Here is a 21544-nt window from a genome sequence, read left to right as displayed (position 1 = left end):
ACTATTAACATTCTTAGACTCAGCATGTAAGTTACTCGACGTGAACTTTAACTGACACGATATAAATCCACCTGAGCAATAAAAGGTGTGGGGCAATAAAGAGAGAAAAACAAGTTTGCTGCCAGTGGGGCAGGCCATGTGACAGTCTGTGTCATGGCAAGTGTGCCCCTGGCAGCAAATGGACAAAATTTCAGGGAAGAGAATGGGAGAAGGAATTGACCCAATGCTGCCACAGTGCGTGCAAAGGAACTGTGGTAATCTGACCTGCTACCTAGATTACTCTCTTAACTCACTTTCCTAACTTTGAAGCACAGCTCTGAAGAGAAGCACACATCCATGCAGCAGATGTGGAGACCTGCTCTGTGCATATGCAGACAAGATGCTGGCCAGATGAGGTATTCCCAACCTGTTCAGTCCTGGATAAAGGTGGCTGCTGCCATCATGTCTATCCATTGAGGAAGAGCAAAGAACAGCAGTAACCAAGCACCACTGGTTTGTGTGAGCATGGCTTTCTCCAGGCCTTTTCTCATGATAAGCATGCAACTTCACACAAGACCAGCGTGCAGAGGCACAGTCGTGATGAACCTGCACAAATATACTGGAAGACTTGCTTCATGAAAATCCACTGAACTCTCTGAGAGGTCTTTCATCCATTTCAAGGAGTTTGGGCTCAGACCCCACTGTCCCCAAGAATAAATCTCCCAGAACCACCAGGCTTTCTTGAAACCCTCCCATCACTTCAGGACAAGAGCTGTAACATCCTAACAGACAAGCTCACTGAAGAGATTAGTGCAAACTCCCTGAATTGGATAGGGTTTTTTAGTTGCTGTTGTTGTTTTACAGGCAGTACAGAACAACTAGCATCTCTCTGAGCATATGCTGAATCCCTCAGGAACAGGAGAGCCACTCTAAATCCTAAAGGCAACAGCAGAGAGGGACCTGAACCTTCCTCTGTTGTTCTGTGGAAAAATAAATAAATCTCTCACTTATTTAAGGGTAAAAAGAAAACAATATCTCAGTTCTGTGAATGTCTGAAACAAATGTAACTACCCTCAGGCAAGAAATGACAAACAGTTAACATACACAAGAATTTGTTTCACTTAGGACTTTTTAGCAATTACAATAATTAAAAACATCAGTGACATCTAAATTAGGAAGTGTTGGGGGTAGGGGGAATAAGAAAAACCTTTCCTTAAGAAAAATGAAGTAATTCAGCTTTCATAATTCTAGCAGGTTACTTGAAATTATAATGAGTTAAAGAACAAAAGAACACTAAAATTTTATATAAATCATAAGGGGTCTTTAAAAACATCCATGATTCCATCAGCAGCAGAGTGGAGGTGTATTTTCTTGCCTGAGCTGGTAAATCATCATGGAAATTCTGCTAGGCTACTGCAAACAATGACCTTTGAATCCTTTTATCGGGTAAATTTCAGTGGTTTCTTTATCCAAGATCCTGTTGTCTTTTTTTTTTTTTTGTGCACTAGTACAAAGCCTACATAAAAAAGCTATTATGACAGCAAGAAACAAAAGGATAATGAGAATTTTTTTCAGGAATCCTTTTTTTTTTCCTAAAAGGCTTTAAGAAAGAGTGTACTTAATTGTCAGCCATCATTATCTACTGTTCTCTTAAAGTCTTTACATCATTTAGGCTAAATTCTGCCACTCTGGGACATGGGGGCTGAAATCTAATCTGTAATGCTGGTTGCCACTGCCTACTCAGTGTCTCACCAACTCCTAGAAGGAGCAAAGTTCCTCCACAGGGACTTGTAAGGAGTACAGAAAACTATAATTATCAAAATGTTATTATGTGCATTTCAGAACAATCCTGTAAGAGCCATGTGCCCAAACTGCAGGAGCACTGAGCAACCCCTTGCCCAGGGATGTTGGCCAGCACATGAGAAGGTGATGAGTGTTGGCCTCTTTTGGGGCACAGTAACCACAGCAAGAGTGTCTGGAAAAGTAAAGTGTCTGGGAACTCATCAGACCAGTTAATAGCTGGAACTGCCTTCTATGAGCAGGCTCAAAAATAACACTAAGAATTACTAAACTGTGTATCAGTTATGATTTATCCAGACACAGTATTAGCCATTCTCCAGTGGCTCAGCTTTCTGCTGGGTTGGCTTTTTTGCCCCTCTTCTCTTCCTTCCTGGTCACACACTAGCATCCATATTACTCTGAGTGACAAATCCTCATGAGGTCCACTGTATTACACAGGTGTCTGAACTATCAGTGTGAGCAGGTACTCAGCTCATTACCTTCTGTTCATAATTGTTTCTTTTAAACTCTGTATCTTTTACAGTTTTATTACTGTTTCATAGAACTTGTCAGGTTGGAAGGGACCACGGTGGGTCATTTGGTCCAACCTCCCTGCTCAAGCAGGGTCATTCTAGAGTACGTAGCACAGGATCCCATCCAGATGGCTCCAGACTATCTCCAGTGAGGGAGACCCCACAACCTCCCTGGGCAACCTGTTTCGGTGCTTGGCCACCTGTAGAAGTTTTACCTCCTATTCAGGTGGAACTTCCTGTGCATCTGTTTCTGCCCATTGCCTCTTGTCCTGTTGCTTGCACCACTGAGCAGAACCTGGCTCCATCCTCTGACACCTCCCTCAGATCCTGACAGACATTGATGAGGTCCCATCTCCAGTGTCTCTTTTCAAGGCTGAACAAGCCCAGCTTCCTCAGCCCTTCCTCATGAGAGATGCTCCAGTCTCCTAATCCTCTTCAAAGCCCTTCTCTGGACCTGCTCCAGGAGCTCCGTGTCTCTCTTGTACTGAGGAGACCAGATGCAGCCTCACAAGGGCTAAGCAGAAGGACAGAATCACTTTCCTAGACCTGCTGGCAATGCTCTTCTTAATGCATTCCAAGAAACCATTGGCCTTCTTGACCTCCAGTTTTACTTTTTATAGTATATACACTTACTTAAAATGTTTTTTAAAGCCTCTGAGTTAATTTTATCTACAAAATCCTTGACTGCTTTATTTACCATAGTTTATTAAAACTGAAAGCAGTTTGAAAGCTAATTTGTTTTCCTAATAATTTATGCCATTTCATTAAATTAGTTAAATAATTTATAAAATTAAAATAATATACTTTTTCTTTGTTTTCATTACTGTTTGCCATTTTATTTGAATTGGCTTTGACCTGACATATTGGACCTACACAGGTAAAGAACCTAAATATAGGTCTAGAGCTATTAACTGTATTATTTTAATGGACTAAACCTAGTCCAAGCAAAACTTTCTTTTCATCTGTTTCAACACAGTCAATACCTGCCATTATTATAAAAAGCTTCCATGAGAAATAATTTTGAGCAAATCACAAACAAGAAAATTAATGGCCTAATTTAATTACTGTGTAATTAGATCAGCTTCTTTCTCTGTGTGAATGTAGTCAATAACAACAGTACTATAATTACAATCTACTGAAAAAATAATCACACAACATTTAAGCAAAGTATCTACTGCTTTGTCAAAATCACAATACTCTACTGAGACAAGTTGTTATCAGCACAATTTCCCACAAACCAATGACTTTCCATGGGCACAGCTTCCCAGCAGCCAGCTTCAACGGTTATTATGGATTTCATTTTTTCAAGGAGTACAGCTCTGGGACAGTTCACCATATGGCTTCACCTCATGAAGAGAACTGAGGATCTGAGTGATGTTATATAAGAAAAAAAAATAAATTAAAAGATAGTGAGAGTTGCTGAGCAACACAGTATCCTTCCGGTTACAGTCAAAAAATTTGCCTATCAAGGGATTCTGGTTTTGAGCTGTTTCAGTTTGAGGCTTAGTGTAGTTGTCTCTGCAGATCTGAAACAGGCAGGCAGTCATCTTGGTCAGATCCAGATCCTGAACCAGCTGACATTTTGATGCCAAATGTAAACAAAACATAATTATCCTAGGTGTTTCTTCTAGTAATATATACAGATATATACGTACACATCCATGCATGCTTTTAAAGTACCTAAAGCAGATAGTAAAAGCCTTTGATTGCAGATGATCAATTCCATTACTTTTTTTTATAATTATCCATCCTATAACAACTCCTAGGCTTGGGATTATCTAGTACTTGAAGAAACTTAGAACACCTAACAAGACATGGAGCAAGTGAGGCATACATGACGTTTTTACCACATTTGTTGGCAGCAATATAACTGAAATATCCAGAACTGTTCTGTGTAGGGAAGCAAGGTACAAGATTTTCCCACAGCCAAAACAAAAATGCCCCAAACAACAGCAAATCCCTGAATTTATCACAGAAGGCACTTTATACTTGCAGCAGCCAGTTTCTGTGCTCTTGCCCCTTATTAAAGGTTCCTGGAATCCTCAAGCTCAGGAGATTCCTGCTGCCAAGTCTACTACCCACTTGGCTGAATCAGACATGAATCACAAATCGAGACAAAGATCTCAATGGGTGGGAGGTGAAAGAGCAAGTTAAGAAGGAGAATGCTCCCCAAACGTACGTGAGTGAACCCTCACACAAACCTTTATCACCGAGCTTCTGAGTGCAACACTTAATTCAGCACCCAAGGTAGGGTAAGGCTCCTAAGCAACTCACTTAGCCCCGTTATTACCACATTTCACCTTCTCTTGGTCCTGGGCAGGAAATAGGTTTTTGAAGCACCAAACACTAATACACACAGGAGTCAGTGTTTAGGACTAGAGGAAAAGCTATTTGGGACCAGAATTTTGCATTGTGTTAACTGACATCTGGCCAGCCTGGTCCAGAGTCCAGAGCTCGAGCATCAGCTTTGGAAAGTCTGTGCCTTGACATGCAACAGCATCATTCTTCATGCTGAGGTCTGTGCCAATCAATGCCAACTGGTGATTTGGCTGAATCACAGCAAATGGCCCTCTGCCAGGGCAGCTGTGTTACTTCACAGGCTGTCAGCTGCTGCTCAAGGAATACAGTGTAACCATATCCCTGGTCAAGGATATCCCTGAGCCTTCTCCAGGCTCTGGATGCCTTGGCAGCCCTGACCATCCTTTTATCTAAGTCCCCAGGGGAACTTAACACTCCCTTCTCTGTCACACAGTTGATCTTCCCGTGATGTAGGAGTGCCAGCTGGAGCTGTAAAACTGATAATCAACAGCAAGGGAGAACATGCACTCCTGAAGAGCAGCAGTTCACATGCTACACAAGCAGCCTCCTGATCAGCACCTCTCATCAGACTGCCAGGCAAACTGTGAACACACCTTCATCTCTCCCTCCCCCTCTTTCACCCTCCAGCCTCCAAACCTTAGAGGAGAAACAGAGCTCAGCCTGTTCTTAGCCCTTGATGCCTCTGGCTTTGCACTCAGCCATGGGTGAGGGCCACAGCTGCTCAACCAGCATTTGGCAGGTGTATCCTCTGACTGCAGGCTTCCATTTCCTGTTTGTGCTGCACTCACCACGGGCTGGGCTAAAGCTTCAGAGTCATGAGAAACTTAATGCAATAAGCAGAAACAACACTGCAAGTCAGAAGCCTCAGGTTCCTGTGTTTTCTCCCCTGTGGTGCCTCACCATGCAGTGAGATGTACACTTAATTTGGTTTTGTGACTCTATAGGATAGTTGGTAAGCTTGCAGGGTGCTCACTATGTCTGGACTAAAGGAAGAAGTGAAGGTAAGAGAAATGGATGGTCAGTATCAGACTCAGTTACTAGGAGCACAAAATCCCACAACCATCCCACAGCTGGATTTCACTTGTACACTCCAGGAGCACTTCCACTCCAAATCAGAGGAAAATGAACTACAAAGAAGCAAAAGTCTTGCTTGCCTTCCTGCAAACAGCATCAAGAGCCACAGTCTGCTGACTACTCTGCAGGGATCTATGTCGACATTTTGTTTCTGGTTATTACCAACTGAAATATCTACAACCTCTATATTAATCCTGGGCCAAAAGACAAAATAATAAAGTAATTAGATGGCTTCAAAGGTGCATTGTCACAAGGGTTTCTTTCATTTATCTCACAGATACGTTGTAAAAGCTGATACTGTTGACTGAAAGACAGATTTTACTTCAACAAGAATAAACGTTTTTTGTTCTAAAGGATACTAAACCGTCTGTCTTCCATAGCAGGCGCTAAACATGGCCACTATCCCTACTTTCACAGCTTGTGGTCTGCTCTGAAAGACACTGGCTCTCTAACGGGATGGAGCTCTGCCACCTGTCCTTAGTGAACACAGGAAAGCTGAACCAACGACATTCTGCCCCTAGCAGGGTTCTGCCAGAACATCAGTCTTGCTGGAAACTGAAATGTTATTATCCAAGAAGTAGATGGAAAGTTCCCACTGCAGGAAAGTTGACTCAGAGCCCAAACATTCAAGATTTATTCAGTCTGTCCATCACCCAAAACAGACATGTGGTAAATCAAACATCACTTCAGCAGATGGTGTGGCAGAAGGAAAGAAATCTTTCTTAACCTCCAAAACAACTGCAGTTTAAATCTTCAGAAACAGTCTAGCAATTTGACAATTCTCTGCCCATCTTCCACATCTCATGGGTCACTGACATCTCCAGTCATGAGAAGGGGACATCTAGAAAGACAACACTCTTTACGTGATAAAATAAGCTCAACATCCCATCAGGTAGGACACAGAATTATCAGTTCCAAACAGGATGAATATTTGGAACTACTTAAAACCCAAAGAGATCCACATTTCTCTGTTCATAGACCAATAAATAGGTTTAGTCTTAAACATAATCACAACTTGTTAAGGCACGAATGTGTCATTTGTGAACTGTGCTTGACCTCAAATCCAAATGTACAAGTGCCAATCCATTTAAATCAGGTGTGGTTTCTGCATAACATCAAGAGAGACTGTTCTGGCAAGAAACCAGGAAATAACTTCAATAAGCTAATCTCCCCTGAGTGAATTTGGGAAGGAAGCTGAGCATGTGCTTCATCTTATTTGCAATGGTGGTGCAGCCTGTTACCTGGAGACACAGCTCTATCCTGCCTGCCCAGCAGTTCAGGGCTAAGCTCACCACCACTTTAACATCCCAGTGAATCAGAGGCCAGAGCAGAATCTTCAGTCTGAAGAGACAAAGAGAAATAAAGAAAATTTTAATGTTTATATTTTCTTACACTTCCCTATTTGCCAGAAACTACTACCATTCAACAAGAATTGCAAAACTCTTTTCTACTAATTGGTCAAAGACCCCTCTCTTCCTATTCCCAGCAGTCTGGGTTAGTGGACACATGTTGAAAGCTGACCTTGCTTTCAACACATCCTCATGTAAGGGACCCAGAAGGTGCATCCCACACAGCTTTGAGATTCTGCCTGAAAGAAATTTAACAGTGGAAGACTATTGTACTGTAATTAATTTTTTCTATAGGAAAAGATAGGAAGTACAAGGACAGAATTAAGGCAGCTGCATGTATATATCTACATGCATCTGGAGAGGTTACTGACAGGAATTGATTTTTAAATTTTTTTATGTAACTTTTCTTTCCTACCAAGATAATTCTGCTTCTAAACTGTCAGACAGTCACTTGCAAAAGATCTGAGCAAATTTCACTGCTTCAGTATGGAATCCAGGTCCAGATATGTGCCCTTTCTCTGCTCCAGCTCCCACAACTGCAGGTCATAACAACTCTACTTCAGAACACTGTTGAATAATTAAAGTAATTAGTGCTTGTAAACTAAATTAAAGGCTCTCAAATGAGAGAGTCAAATATTCAAAATATAGTGTTAAGTGAAAAGATTATTAGGGTCTAAAAATATGTCATGTAAAAAAAAAACCACACATATACTGGTAACAGTTTACCAACTCTCTTCCATCTATCACAAGACAAAGTCCAGTACTCCACCACTCCTTCCTTGTCTCCTCTGAACTGCCTCTATCCATTATCCTCTAAAGAAGCATAAGGAGTTACTGCTTCACCTGTAGTGCACTGTACTGTTCAAACAGGGCCCACCCCTTGCCATGGAATGCAAGTGTCAACATGTGATAGGCACTGCTGCTGAGCAGGGTGTGGTGTTTACCTAGGGGAAAGCCACATCCTTCAACCACTTTAATAACTCCAAGCTTCAACACAGTATATCTCTGAGATTATTCCAAACCACTCTGTTGAAAGGATTTTGAAACAAACAAAAAAAACAACAACCGCAACCAAACAAAAACCGACACTCCTATTAATGGAATGCGGCAACGATTAAGAAACCAGTAATTCTACAGAAATGAGGACTCTTCACCTTATCCCATTGGAGCAAGAGGCTTACAAGGCAGTTGTTTGTTTTTGAAGCAAACCTGAGAAACTCTTCCTTCCCCAAGCCAGCCCTAAGAACTATGTAAGGAATACAGAGAAAATATTATTTCTCCCTTGAGCAAAACTACAGGATCAAAAGATACTTTCTGTTAACAGGACAACATAAGAGAGGTGAGTTGAATTCCACCTCTGTATCAGTAGCAGCTAGCCCCAGAGACAAGGGGTTATTTAAGAGTTTAATTTCCATAATGTAGCCTTAAGAAAGAGAATCAAATTCAAACCTTACATAAGCACGAGTGACTCAACTAAAGACTGAAACTGAAACAAGGCATCTGTCTTCCTGAAGAGTTGTGGGTGTTTGAACAATAGCAAATGTGTTTTACGGAGCATGCTTCCTCTGCCCGGAAGGTAAACGTGTGTTCACCATCAGGATACTGGAGAATCCCACTTTTGTAAAAGCATAAGCATCAATTGCCAATTATTAAGATGCAAACCCACCTAAATATGAAGTAAAATAAATAGAGTGTAGTTTATAAAGACAATTTATCTATCAAAATTTTTATCTCATGGTAAAAGAGATTTTAAAGCCCCCATAAAACTTCAAAGAACTTCATACTGTTGGCTCCTAGCAACAGAACTGCAAGCTACACTCCCGTATCCTGCACAACCACCTACACCAGCCTCCTGAAATATGGAGCAAGCAGCAGTTTCTGTGCCACATTGGACACAGGTAGCAAAACCCAAGAGAGACCAATATCAATTTCCCAGGGCTCAACAAAGAGAAGACAGATATTTGAAATGTCATTTGCAGAAGGGTGGTGACCTACACTGAACACAGAGTAACAGGCCACACAGAGAAGTTACTTCACAAGCCAAGACTGATATTGCTGCCCATCTACTCTTTTTCTTGAAGTATGTGACATAAAAAGAAAGCTGGTGACTTGGCTACATTCATCCTATAGTCCCAGACAGGATTGTTGCCTGTAAAATCAGAGGACTGAAAAGGCAGACTAGGATCAAGACACAGAACTATAGCAATGGAAAGGACATATTTCTAGAGATGATAGAGAAAATCCCAATGGATAAACAGGGACAGAAGACAGATGATTAGTTATCAGTCACTCCGGTTTTAATATTGGAATGGGAAATCATAAAATCAGGACATCAGCCAGTCCTACTGCTGGAAAAAGACTTGGAGACTGTTGGCATAGTGATTAACAATCACTGGACTGTAAGAGAGCTCAGGATTTGCTCCCTTTCTCCGTGTCTTTGCTGAAAGCAAGTAATTTTCTATGAATTTTGGAAAAACAACTCAAAAACTGTTATAGGGGCCTGATTACTGCCCAAATCCAGGCAGACCATTAGTCCAGAGAGAATTCTATAGGCTTACTTCTTCCTAACACATAAAATATGGCTTCATTATTTTTTCCACTGACTGCCTTTGATAGCCGTGGTGGCACCATGAACAAGTGATAGGCAAAAGCGCCTGGAAATCAGGAGTGTCCACTTTAAAATCATTTCATAGGTTTTTCAACAGAATGGCAGGATCTGTCCTGAAATGAGTGCCTCAGGATTTAATTACTTACTCCTTCTGGGTTGGTACAAAGAAGGCAAAAAAAGTTCCTTGTTTAAATTCCACAAGCAAGACAATACAAAGCATATCAAATTATCAGCTCAAAATTCTGATACTCAGCATTTTGCTTTATCAAAAGTGAGAGCTGAAGCGTAGGAAGGTTTCTTAGTTTCTTCAGATTACATTTTCCTCTGAACAAAGCTGACCCTTTGTAGGGTCAGCAATGCTGTTCCTACAGACCATACATGGGTGGCAAAGGAGGGAGCCCACACCAAGCAGAGCTTATCATGATTAGAATATTCAGGTCAAGTGCACTTAGCCAACAACCCACTCAAACCCCACACAAGATAACAGCTGATCTGCATGCAAAAACACTGTTCACATAGATTTTTATCCTTTCTTCTGCATCACATAAGCATACAACAAAGGAGAAGCATGCAAAGGCCATACAGACTTCTCTAGCTCTGCCTCTTTCGGAAGATCAGGGTCTCAAAACCCAGATTTCCTGCACAAAGCACCAATGCACAAGGATTCTTTATATGTGTTTCATTTTCTGGTGATTTGCTCTTAGTTACCCACCTCAAAAAAGAGCTAAAACTGGTTTGCTTCAGATTGAACAATACTATCAAAACCTTGAGTTGTTTCCAAGGCTAGAAAAAGATTCATATTGACCCCACTACAAAATTTCTAGTGAATCCTCTGAAAAGCTTTTTAACCTTGAATTTTGAGAAAAGAGCCTGAAATCTAGGAAGAGGAGTGTTTTCAAAGCAGGAGTAAGGAATGGGAGCAGCAGAAGTCAACCTAACAAGGCCTGGCAGATAACCAGTAAGAACCCCAAAATTAATTTGCGGTAGACTCTCATTAGTACTTAATTACCTTCTGTGGAGACTGCTGGCTACAGCACACACAAGGGATCAGCATAGCTCAGCTGTGAGGGATGTGTTCAGCCATGCACAGGAGGTGAGCTTGAGGAGGCTCAGCTGTGCACCAGGCAGCTGTGAACCAGGTTTTCCCCACACCAGAGGGCACCTGTCACGGTGCCTGAAGAGCCTCTCCAAGTGCAGCCCTCCTGTGAGTGCCCTCTCTAGCAAGGGCACGTTGCCCAGGCCAGGCAGCACCGCCTTCGCTCCACAGCGTGCATTTTGGAAAGGGAGGGAAGATGAAACATCACTGCCTGATGTTAGCACCTTCCACCCCTGGAACATGGTCAGATTCAGAACCACATTTGTGCTGGAACTTTAGTAATGCCTTAACTGCAAAACTGGGTACTCAGAAATTTTCAGAATTGAAGTTTTCGGTACAAACTTTAAGACAACTGTTACTGCAGCAGTAGACTGTTTTCCAAATTTAAATGAATTTGTTTTCACAACCTATTCAGTGAAGTGTTTTATTCACAACTTACAGGGAAAAATATTGAAGGAAAGATGGGTTAATGATTTAGTTAGGAAAGTTTTTCTTTGTTTATTTATAGTTACATAATAGTTATATTTATTTATTATAAAAACTAATTTTGAAAGCTTGAACTGAGGTGTCAGCCTTTGCTTTTTCTAATACCCAGTGTTATACAATAATGTAGAATAGTGCTGTAGAACAGCTCCCATTAACTTTGGCTGCATGTACAAATGTTCAGTGCTTCTGCTAGTAAAAAAGGAGAATGAAAAAAAAATACTGTTATTTGCCATGGTGAAAGCCTCCATAAATAACTTCCCTAGTCTCTTACCAGGCAAAGAGGGACTGTGAAACTGTGAAAGGCAGCAGTTCTCCACATCAGCATTCAGCAGCGTTAAATTGGGAAGTCAGCCTTTCCCTTCCTGTGATCTGCTGCAGAGCTATCTGTGAATAAACAGAGGTTCTGCAATACATGTCATCAGACACTGTGGAACTGTAACTTATCCTTTGAGTTGACTGAAAATACAGAACAGTTGAAACTCATGAATTCTGTGCATCAAGTGCTAATCCTGCTTGTGATGAAAGACAGTAGAACATTAACATACCCACACTGCAGGCACGTGAATTCTTTCATTACATACACTTTCAATGTTTGACTAATGACTTCTTAATATAGTTGTCACATGTTCTCCTGCTTTTTTTGACAATGTATTTTCCTTGAACTTTAAAGCAATAATCTCCTTGCCTATTAAGTTTTGCTTTTCCCTCTAGTCCTTCCTCTCACATTTCCAGTAGCCTTCCCAACCCCTGTCAGTCATTTCCCTTCTGTCTGGTTGTACATAACCTGAGCCTGTCACAACCCTCTTATCTCCCTCATCTCCAAAGTTCTGCTCTTGAGTAGCCTGCATTAGAACCTTGCAGCTACCCTTTGCAATGTGTGTACCCATAAGACTGGTGATTTGAAAGCACAAGACAGAACTACTACCTGTGCCATGTGCTCAGAGGTTCTTTGAAGGTTTTCAGCAGAGGTGGTGATTTCAGAGCATCTGAAGAGTAGTACCTCCAGTAGTGGAAGGTGCTGACACACGGCAACAATGCTCCCTCCATTTCCAAAGTACGTGCTACAGAGCGAGCCAGCGCTGGCTGGTGCTGGTGAGAAATGCCTTCTTGTATGGGAAAACTCAATTCACAGCTGCCTGGTGCTCAGCTGAGCCTCCTCAAGCTCACCTCCTGCGCCTGGAGTGGGATGGCCCTCACAGCTGAGCTCCATCGATCTCTTGTGTGCCCACAACACACAGACTTAGACTAGCACCAGCATCTCAAAGGTGAGAAGTAGAAGTGTGCATTTGATTCAACACTCCACCACAGGAAGCAAACGAAGTAGAGCACAGAAAAGTAGTTCTGTCTTGAGTGAACATCACTAGAAAGAACCGCTGCAGCGTTCTCAGCTATATGGATCTGCTTGAAAAGAGCTAAGACACAAAGAAAGCTGTATTCTCTGTAGCAGCTCAGAGTAGTGAATGCAGCTATAACTAAGACTGGATCACTTTATGTTGGGATGTGGCAGAGACCAGGAGACAAAATCAGTTATATTGATAATGAATAATGATTTCTTACCATCACTGAAAACAAAGACCTTCTCTCTCTATGCAATGTTCAATGTAATTTATCAAGAGACATTATTCTTATCACGTGGAAGTTGTACAAAGTATGTATGAAGTTGTAGGAAGCAGTTCTGCTGATACATCCCAAGTGAACTGCGCCATTCCCACTAACTAACTCACACAGTTCTGCAACATCGTTAATCCTCTGGATGAATCAGACACATTTCAGCACCAATGACACCCAGACATAACCTGTTTCAATACATATTCTTTATCACCTGTAATCACACCTCTGTTAGAATGTGGCTCATGTATAGATGAGGTCAGAAGGCTGAATAAGAACGGCAGAATGAAGTTGAATGTGAGTATAATAAATACGGTATTTGTGGGCTAATAGAGGTAAACATTTGAAAGTGTTTGCATCAGTGTGTCATCTTACCTGGATATTTCAGCCTGTAAATAAGGAGTGCTCCCGGATTCTGGGTTAATGCCAAGCTCCCACAAAGCAGTGTCTGTGTCATGCTTGCTACAGTCACCAACTGGCCTGGAAAGTCTGTCCCAATCTCTAAATCTGGATCATGGCAAGTTTATGATTGCTGCTTCAAATGAGCTGTCGATTTGTCTTTGGCTAACTTCTTCACAAGCTTGTCAAGGAATAGAAGATTTGCAAAGGAGCAACAATAGCCAGGCCTGATGGGTTCAGGGTAGGTTTCTATAGCATCAGTCTCACACCTCCATGTTTCGGAAGGTAAAAGATTTCATTCCTTGTGAGAAGCTCAGCATTCATCAAATCCACTCAATGTACAAAAAATCCACTCAAATGCTGCTGGTTATGTGTTATCCCAGAAAGCATTCTCCATTACTGACTGGAATGAATCAGTTAAGCATTGGAAACAATACAGCAAAGTATTTGCTAGCCTGACACTGGATGAACAGGTAGCCTCTCACCCTTCCCTATGCTTTTGTTCAAAAGGACTTGATGGAGACTAATACCAGCTTCCACTCCCCTCCTTTTTAATGATATTTTTCCCCAGGTATGCTATGCTCTGGACAGACAATGCCATCTTACCCAATTTGTGAGCTTTTGAGATGAAGCTCTGCTGGTAGAGAAGAGCACTTAAAACTCAATTTAAAACTGCGCTGTGCAAGATCCAAATTAACATGGACTGACAAGCCAATTTTCTCTGCCTCAGCCCCCTTTTGCTGCAACAACTTCCCCGACTGTGAAAGAAGAGAAACAGACCCAACTGCTGCTGTACATCAGATCACCTTTTCTTTCCAAGATGTGTAAGGTTAACATTACTTTTTCTGCCACCACATTTTACAGATAATCACTACAAAATGCCGTATGATGATCCTTAGTTTTTCTCAGCCCCTGCTAAACAAAACAGCTATTTACCACATAAATACAATGTGCATTCTCAGCTTCCAACATTAAATTGCATCACATTGTGAGCATTTAATCAAAACGATCCACTTTAACACATTCCATTTATAATAAACTTTAGATGTGAGTTGAGGTAATTTTTGAATATGTTAACTACCATACTAATTACACATGGTAATCAAATTAACCAGCTAAAAAATATTCACTCTAATCAAACCAATCTAACAGGGTAATACTGTCAGAACCCAAAAATATACAGACATACAAAATTTCCAACCTACTGTGCCAGCTACTACCCTTATTCCTTTTAAGACTGGCATGGGTTTTCACAAATAAAATATAAAAAATAATATAAAAGAATAAAAATATACTTAGGTATGACCTGTTTAAATATGCATCACCCAGTGATGAGGAGTTGCTGTTATTTTTTCCCACCTTTCCAGTTGTAACAAGCATTATAAGGAGGTTTGAACTATAAGTGGACATACAGAGAAACTTCTACAACACACCCAACACAGCAGGTCCATAAAGAAAAGGTTATCACAGAGTTCTCTCAGCTTTAGACTGTATGCCCAAACAATATGTCCGTTAACATATGAGAAATGAAAACTATCAGAGTGAAATTAATTCAGAAGAGAAGAATCTTGTAATCTCTAAGTCACCATTTCAGCTATATCCAGGATTAGAAACTCTTATCTGATAAGGCATTTAATTGCCTCTCTCTCAACTGATTTGAGAAGTGCTAAGTCATTTCCTTATAGACGAGAATCCACATTTACTAATAAAAATTCACCATTAGACCTGATACTGCTGATGTTTTGATATACTCTACCACTGCGATGTACAGTGGTGAAGAATTCATCCTCAAACTGAGAGATAGCTCTCAGTTCAGAGTTTTGTTCCAAGTGCTGTGCAAATACAGAACATTACTGCTGTTCACCTCAAATTTGTTCAGTATACAATGGGAAGATTCCAGTATTTGGGACTATCATAAATCTGCATGTTTTCAGCAGCATGAAATGTATTCCATTAAAAGCAGCTGCTTCATGAGCAGAACACTAGAGAAGCTTAGTTTCTACTTCACTGGTATCTACTGTCCTGCACCCTTATCAGAGTATCTACAGCTTGTCACTGTCTTCTACAAACTTGTTCCAAAAACCCATCAACCTCCCTAACATTTCCACACCTCCTCATAACTTTCTCCCTTTCACCCCTGTGCCTCAACTAGCGCCTTCCACATTCCCTAACCTCACCAGCCCACAGCACTGTATGATCCCTCCCATACTTTCTCCTAATTAGCCTCAGGAGAGGAGACACTACCTGCTGCAGCTGGATCCAGCATGGCAGCACCTATGCCAATATGCCAATTTGCCAGTCAAAAAGCCAAACAGAAGAGAGCTGTTAATATCCCCTAGGACCTTCTCCCCCCAAGAAGAAAAAGTATGACTTATTTTGGTTTCCTCTTCCACCCAGTCTGACCTTTGTGAAACTTTAAAGAGCTCTTGAAGAAACTTTGAGATGTCTGTGCCACTGCCAAATTTGGCTGAAACCTACTAAAGCAGTTGAAATTGAATTGATAGAGTGATTACACAAGCTTTCTTTCCTTTGGAGAGTAGGCTAAAATCCCATTAACAGTCTTACTTATGTCATCCCGTCATTCCTATTCTTTATTTAAAAATAACAATTTTATTCTACTGCATTAGCTTATGTAATCCACCCCTGAGCCAAAGTAGTTGAAACTTTCATTCTGTATTTATTAATTTATTTAGTTAGTTAGCTATTAAGTGTGTGTGCTTTTCTATACACTTGCCCATTTTTAAGATACTTGATGCTACGAAAAATAACATCAAGAAGATCACTGAAACCAAACCAAATGCACTTCCCTAAAGAATATCCCCCAAAGTTTCTCGACTGGTATCACTGCAGGCAAGAACTGAACTGCTTTTTCTGTAGCAAACTGTCAGCTGTTCTCATGGTTACGGTTCCAGAAATTTGGAATGACAGGTCACAGTTATGAAAATGAGTAGATTTATTTGGCATGCTTCTATCTAGTAAATAGCATTCTCCTATAAAGAGGACAAGAGGCTGCTGTACATTATCATGGTGTTTATTCTCTGTGAAAACCACTCTTTAAAGTCTCTGTCCCAACAAAGAAGGTGCTAACCAGACTTCGTACTTCTCAAAACTGCTCACTCACAGAATGAAGACAAAAATATGTAACTCATGTATACTCTCCATTACTATAAAGCCACCACTGATGTTTTCACTGCAAGATTCAGCTGTGTATATACACCTCTCAGACAGCATGAAGCAAGGCTACAAAAGCACGCTTCCCATTTAAATGTAGGAATGTTAGCTTTTGCCATAGGGTAAAATCTATTCTGTCAATTGGCTATTTAAAAAATAACCAATATTTCTTAAGTTAACTGCCAAGAGTTGCAAAGCTCCAAATATGGCATTATGCAGTTGCCATTAGCACAGCTTTGCACAATCGGTTTTCACTGAACCCCAAGCTGAACAAACAGGACAGCAGCAGAATAGGCTTCTCTCATACTTTCAGCCCTCCATTGCTGGAAGGGTCTTCCTTCAGGAAAGCCAGGACAGCCCAATTTCAAAGCCTCTGCTAATTACTGCAAAATGGCATGAATAACTTATGCAGAGAAACTGGAACACCACCCACTGAGCTTCTCTCAAAGGTGGGCCTGCCCAGATGTGAACAGCACTTTGTCCCAGTGAACAGCACTTCATCCCAGCGGAGCCAGGCTGGCACTGCACTGTCATCCTCAGCCATCGGCCCCAAGGTATTCACTGCCCCCACACAGACCCTAACACTCCAGGGACATGCCCACGTACTGTTCTCAAGAAGAAACAAAAATCGTCATGATGTGTCAATCCATCCAACCCCAAATGCTCTGTGAAATACTTAACTGAATCACTCATCCTCTTGGAAAGTTGTTTGCCAAGTGAACTACCAAGGAGAGCTGTCCTCCAAGGTATACAGAGACAGCACTCCCAAGCATACCAACCTGAGATTTAAGGCCTGAGAACTCCAGGGCAGCAAGTCCTGGACACAGAGCCTCTTGAGCTTCCCATCTCACACACAGTCCTGCACAGGCAGCTTGAGAGCCCAGAATATTTCAGACTCAACTGGGTCTTGATCTCCAGGTCAACAGTAGAGAGGCCTAGGAGGGCCTTCTTCAGCTTAGGTCTCAAGTTCCTGGGTCTCCAGATGGAAGCCTTGAAGCTCTGATAACAGGAATATTATCAGAACTTCTACTCCCACAGTTGAGAACCTGGGCAAGTTTCCAAGGTCCCTGGTAGGCATTGGGGAGCCTGGTAGGCTTGACAACCCAGCAGTTCTCTGAGCACTGGTCTGAGCTTAATCATAAGGTGCCAGGCTCCAAATTAACTTCTAATATTTCCTGAGAAAAGTCTCAGGGAGTTCCCCAATACAAGAGAGGTTTTAAAATGTCAACATTTCCCATGAACTGGGAAGCAGTAATTTTGGCGCACCTCTGATTTGAATTTCCTTCAGAAAAGTCTCTAGGCTTTATGTTCCGCTCTTAGAACAAGCCTTCGCCTATTAAAATACACTGAAAACAATAAATATGAACAAAATGTTCCAGACTGCCTCTAAATAAAATCTTAAAAATATAAAACCATTCCACAGGTTATCCTAAAATTTGTAGTTCTTTTCACTTGCATGTGCGTGCCTTGAACTCAAAGCCTTCCATTCTAAAACAAACATTCATCCTGCCTCAAGATTTACGATCTGAAGGGACACATCCTGTAAAGCTGAACCCCCAGAGGTTCAAAGCATAGACTCCAACTTTGGCATGGTATGAAGTCACTGCTTTGCTGAAGAAACAAGACTGGACAGCACTGTCCAGTATCAAAAGACATCAATCACCAGAACTGTCCTGGATGCCTCTGGGTATTGGTGAGAAAACAGTAAGGCCACCTGAGATGAAGGGCAGTGAACCTGACCGCAGGAGAAACAGCAGATTCCTGGATTTCAGCTCTTGGTGGGTAATGCAGCAAGTTAGGGAAGGATGAACCATGTAAGCAGTCACTGAGCAGGTGAGCCCATATATTAGGTAGTGCCATGAAGCTCTGCTGGTTTAGAGTCCTAGGTACCAGTCCCTGCTCCGGTTTCACAACTTGCCACAGAAGGGATAATGAGAGAAAGTAAATCAGTTCCTGGTGCACAGTTTTCCCCATATTCCCCTACACAGCAGGTACGGAAACGTAACTCAGCCTTTTAAAACATCAAGTATTTTACCTATGTTGAGGGAATACTTACTTTACCAAGGAGGCATTAAACAGTCCTGCAGCTGCACTAAACTTTGGAAAACTGCAAAAAATTTTTCAGAAACTGAGTTATTATAATACTATCAAAGTTCTCATTTTCCCCGCACACCTAAATGAACAGGACAGTCTCTCAGAGTTTAATTTATAATATGGGTATTTTTAGTTTGTCTACAAATCAATGTTAGAGATCTCCTTCTTTTAATATTTTATTTTCTTGTAATTAAAAGGTGACTATAAAGACTTCCTAGAAGATAGTACCACTCACATGATAATGCATGTCAGACTACAGGGAAGGATACACTCCCAATCACTTGGGTCTCAATATTGCATTTACTACCAATGATTTAGGAGATGCAGAAGCATAACCTTTGAGGTAGCACAGCTTCTCAGCTGAAGAATCAGTTTTGCTTCAGTCTATATTCACACAGTTTAACCAGCTGCCACAATGCCATCCCAGAGTTCTCTTACTGCTGAAGTGTCATCACTTAATTCTTGCTCCCCATTAACCACACATACTGCCAGAACAAGGATATTGAGTCAAATGATCCTATGGCCCTTTATTATCTTTCATTTCTGTTCTCCTGATACTTTCACAAAACCATATAGCACGTATTTTAGAAAAGAAAGCAAAACAACAGTAATTTTTTTCCCCTGCAAACCAGATTCTACCTCAGAATCAAAAGTACAAACTAAGTATTACTATTATTATTATTATTACAGGTTTCTTGACACTCAAAATTACAAAGTACAAAACCCTTTTGTTTTTTTCTCTTCCAAAATCAGGCCACAAGTTGATGCAAAGAAAACCAATATCGTGCATAGCATAGTTCCTGTACTATGTGTCCTTTAAAGTAGCAAACCCACAATTACCATGAGAAAAGTACAGCTGGAGGTATCACCTACAAGTTGCATTACTTCTTCTTTATACCTTTTTTATCAAAGCATATGTTCTGCTTGAAAACAATTCAGCACCAATGAGTTGGCAGTAGAACAACAACTTAAGCAGTGGTGTCAATGAAGGTGGGAGGGGGAATTCACTAAAGCTACATTTTTCAGGTACAAAAGCCTGAGAAGCACGCTGTATGGAGTCAGGCAAATACACATCAAAGATCATGAAAAAGCAACTAACTATATGCCTTCAAAAGTGCACTTCATGGATGAAAGCTGCCAAATTACAGAGGGGATTTACTGAGAAGAATGTGTTGCTGCCAGAATGGACAAAAGCATGCATTCTATCCATTCCAAGCTCCTCCCCATCTCCTGTCATGCTCACAGCAAGAAGCGGCTCAAAAATTGACAACCACAGACTTCAGGACTGAAAGAGACAAAAAATACCTGCTGGGAAATGCCTGGAAAAATTTTATTTTGAGCATCTGACACAGGAGACTGGAAAAAAAGAAAAAAAAACAACCCACTTATGATCAAAAAACATCTCCTCATATTCTTGGGACATAAAGTACAATTCCACAGCAGAAAGAAACAGCGCACACCTGGCCGGGCTTTTTAGCAGCCCACGTGCAGAAGCGCTTGTCCAACAGGCGCAGCAGCCCGTGCACCGCAGCGCACTGCTGCCGGCCCAGGACAGGAGTTTCCCGGAGTTTGCGTGGAGTTGGGTCATAGAAACCTCACTCCAAGCGGGAGCATCTGGTGGCCCCTGAGAAGCCAGGGAGGCGCCCAGTTGCCCGGCCAGGCTGGCCCGGGGACGGGCCAGCGCGTCCCGGTCGAACCTCTCACCCCGCGCCCCTACCTGGCTCGTGTCCTCGCCGTGCTCCAAGTGCACGATGCCCTGGCTCCTACACTCCGTGTCGCTCAGCACGTCGTCCTCCGAGTCCTCCAGGAGGGACGAGGAGCCGGTGGAGGAGACCGAGGAGTTGGACAGCCTGCGGGACTGCAGGTGCAGCGAGCTGCCCGTCCTCAGCCCGCCGCCCTCCGGCCGCGCCGGCCGCGCCTGGGGGCTGCCCTGCGCCTCCTCGCTCTCCTCGGCGGTGACGGTGAGCCGGGGGATGACGGGCGGCAGAACCCCGTTCGGGGGTCGGCAGCCCCTCTTCGGCCGGTCGGGCAGCTGACGGGCGGCGGCAGCGGCGACGGCGGCGCAGCGAGCCTCGAAGAGGGAGCAGAGCTCCCCCACGGTCAGCCGCTTGGCCCGGCTGAGCTCCGGGCTGCTGTGCAGCCCCGCGCGGGGCTCCATGGCGGGGTCGGCGCCTGGCGCCTGCCGAGCAGCGCCCCAGGACCGGCGGCCGGAGGCGCGCATGGGGGAGCGCCGCGCCGCCGCCGGGGAAACTTCTTTGTGGCTCAGTCAGCCTCCGGCGGCTGCCCGGAGCCCGGTGGAGGGGCGCATCTCCCGCCCCCCCTGCCCGGGCAGCTCTGAGTCACCCGCGGCGACAGCCGGAGGCTGCTACCGTGCCCGCTGACCCGGCGCCAGGGCCATGGGGGCGCGCTGAGCCCGCCCGATCGCCCGCCCGCCGCCACCGCCCCGCTCCGCCTCGGCGCTGAGGGGAGGAGCGAATCGAATCGAATTGCATGGAGTCGAGTCGAGTGGCGCCGCGGGAGCCCCTGCCCGCCCCTTCCCGCCGCCGTCACCACCACCCTTTTGGTTTCGCTTTCCCTGCGGCGGCCCCCGGGGAGCGGCCTGGGGGGTGTCCCGGTGCCTGTCCGGGTGTGGCGCCCCGCGCCCGCCTTACCTCCGCTACCGCCCGCCGCCCCTCGCCGGGCCGCGGCCCCCCGAGCACGGCGGCTGCGCAGCGCGGCGCGCCCCGGCCGCCCGCGGGCCGGAGGGGCGGCGCGGCCCCACAGCCCACCCCCGGCTGGGGACGCGGCGGAGGTGGCCTTTGACCCGCCCCGGGGGCCCCTCAGGGCTGCGTGTGGCGGCCCGCGTGTGACCGTCCCCTCGGTGCGCGCTGACACCGGCGGCACCTCCAGGCCTCCGCGGCATCCTGGGGTGGCTCAGCGCACCCCGCGGGGACGGGGGTGTGACTGGGCTGTCACCAGCCCGCGGGGACCCGGTGGCCGTGCCTGAGTGACCCGTGCGCCGTGCCAGCAGCTGCGGGCGCTCCCCCGGCGGGCTGCGAGCGGCGTGGGA

General features: G+C 43.8%; 1 protein-coding gene across 4 annotated transcripts in view; it reads right to left on the bottom strand.

Annotated features, from left to right (window-relative positions):
* Positions 1 to 20824, bottom strand: part of ITPKA (inositol-trisphosphate 3-kinase A) — a 42895-nt gene extending 22071 nt beyond the window's left edge. For 2 of the 4 annotated variants that reach the window (XR_015772878.1, XM_088057346.1), the window contains exons 1-2: positions 20213 to 20806; positions 19801 to 19851 (exon numbers count right to left, since the gene is read on the bottom strand). Coding sequence is in view for 3 of the 4 variants with exons in the window: in XM_088057346.1 (XP_087913472.1) it covers positions 19801 to 19851; positions 20213 to 20716 (555 nt within the window). In the remaining variant the exon portion in view is untranslated. Of the gene's footprint in view, positions 1 to 19800; positions 19852 to 20212 lie in introns of all 4 variants that reach the window. The other 2 variants (XM_088057347.1, XM_005522486.3) reach the window with 2 other exon arrangements.
* Between the last annotated feature and the right edge of the window lie 720 nt (positions 20825 to 21544).

This window comes from Pseudopodoces humilis, chromosome 7 (genome assembly GCF_049639895.1).
Source record: "Pseudopodoces humilis isolate 2021_Gansu_Grassland_sample_001 chromosome 7, ASM4963989v1, whole genome shotgun sequence".
NCBI classification, from domain to species: Eukaryota; Metazoa; Chordata; class Aves; order Passeriformes; family Paridae; genus Pseudopodoces; species Pseudopodoces humilis.
Note: the sequence above shows the minus strand (reverse complement) of the source record. Positions and strands in the feature narration are given on the sequence as shown.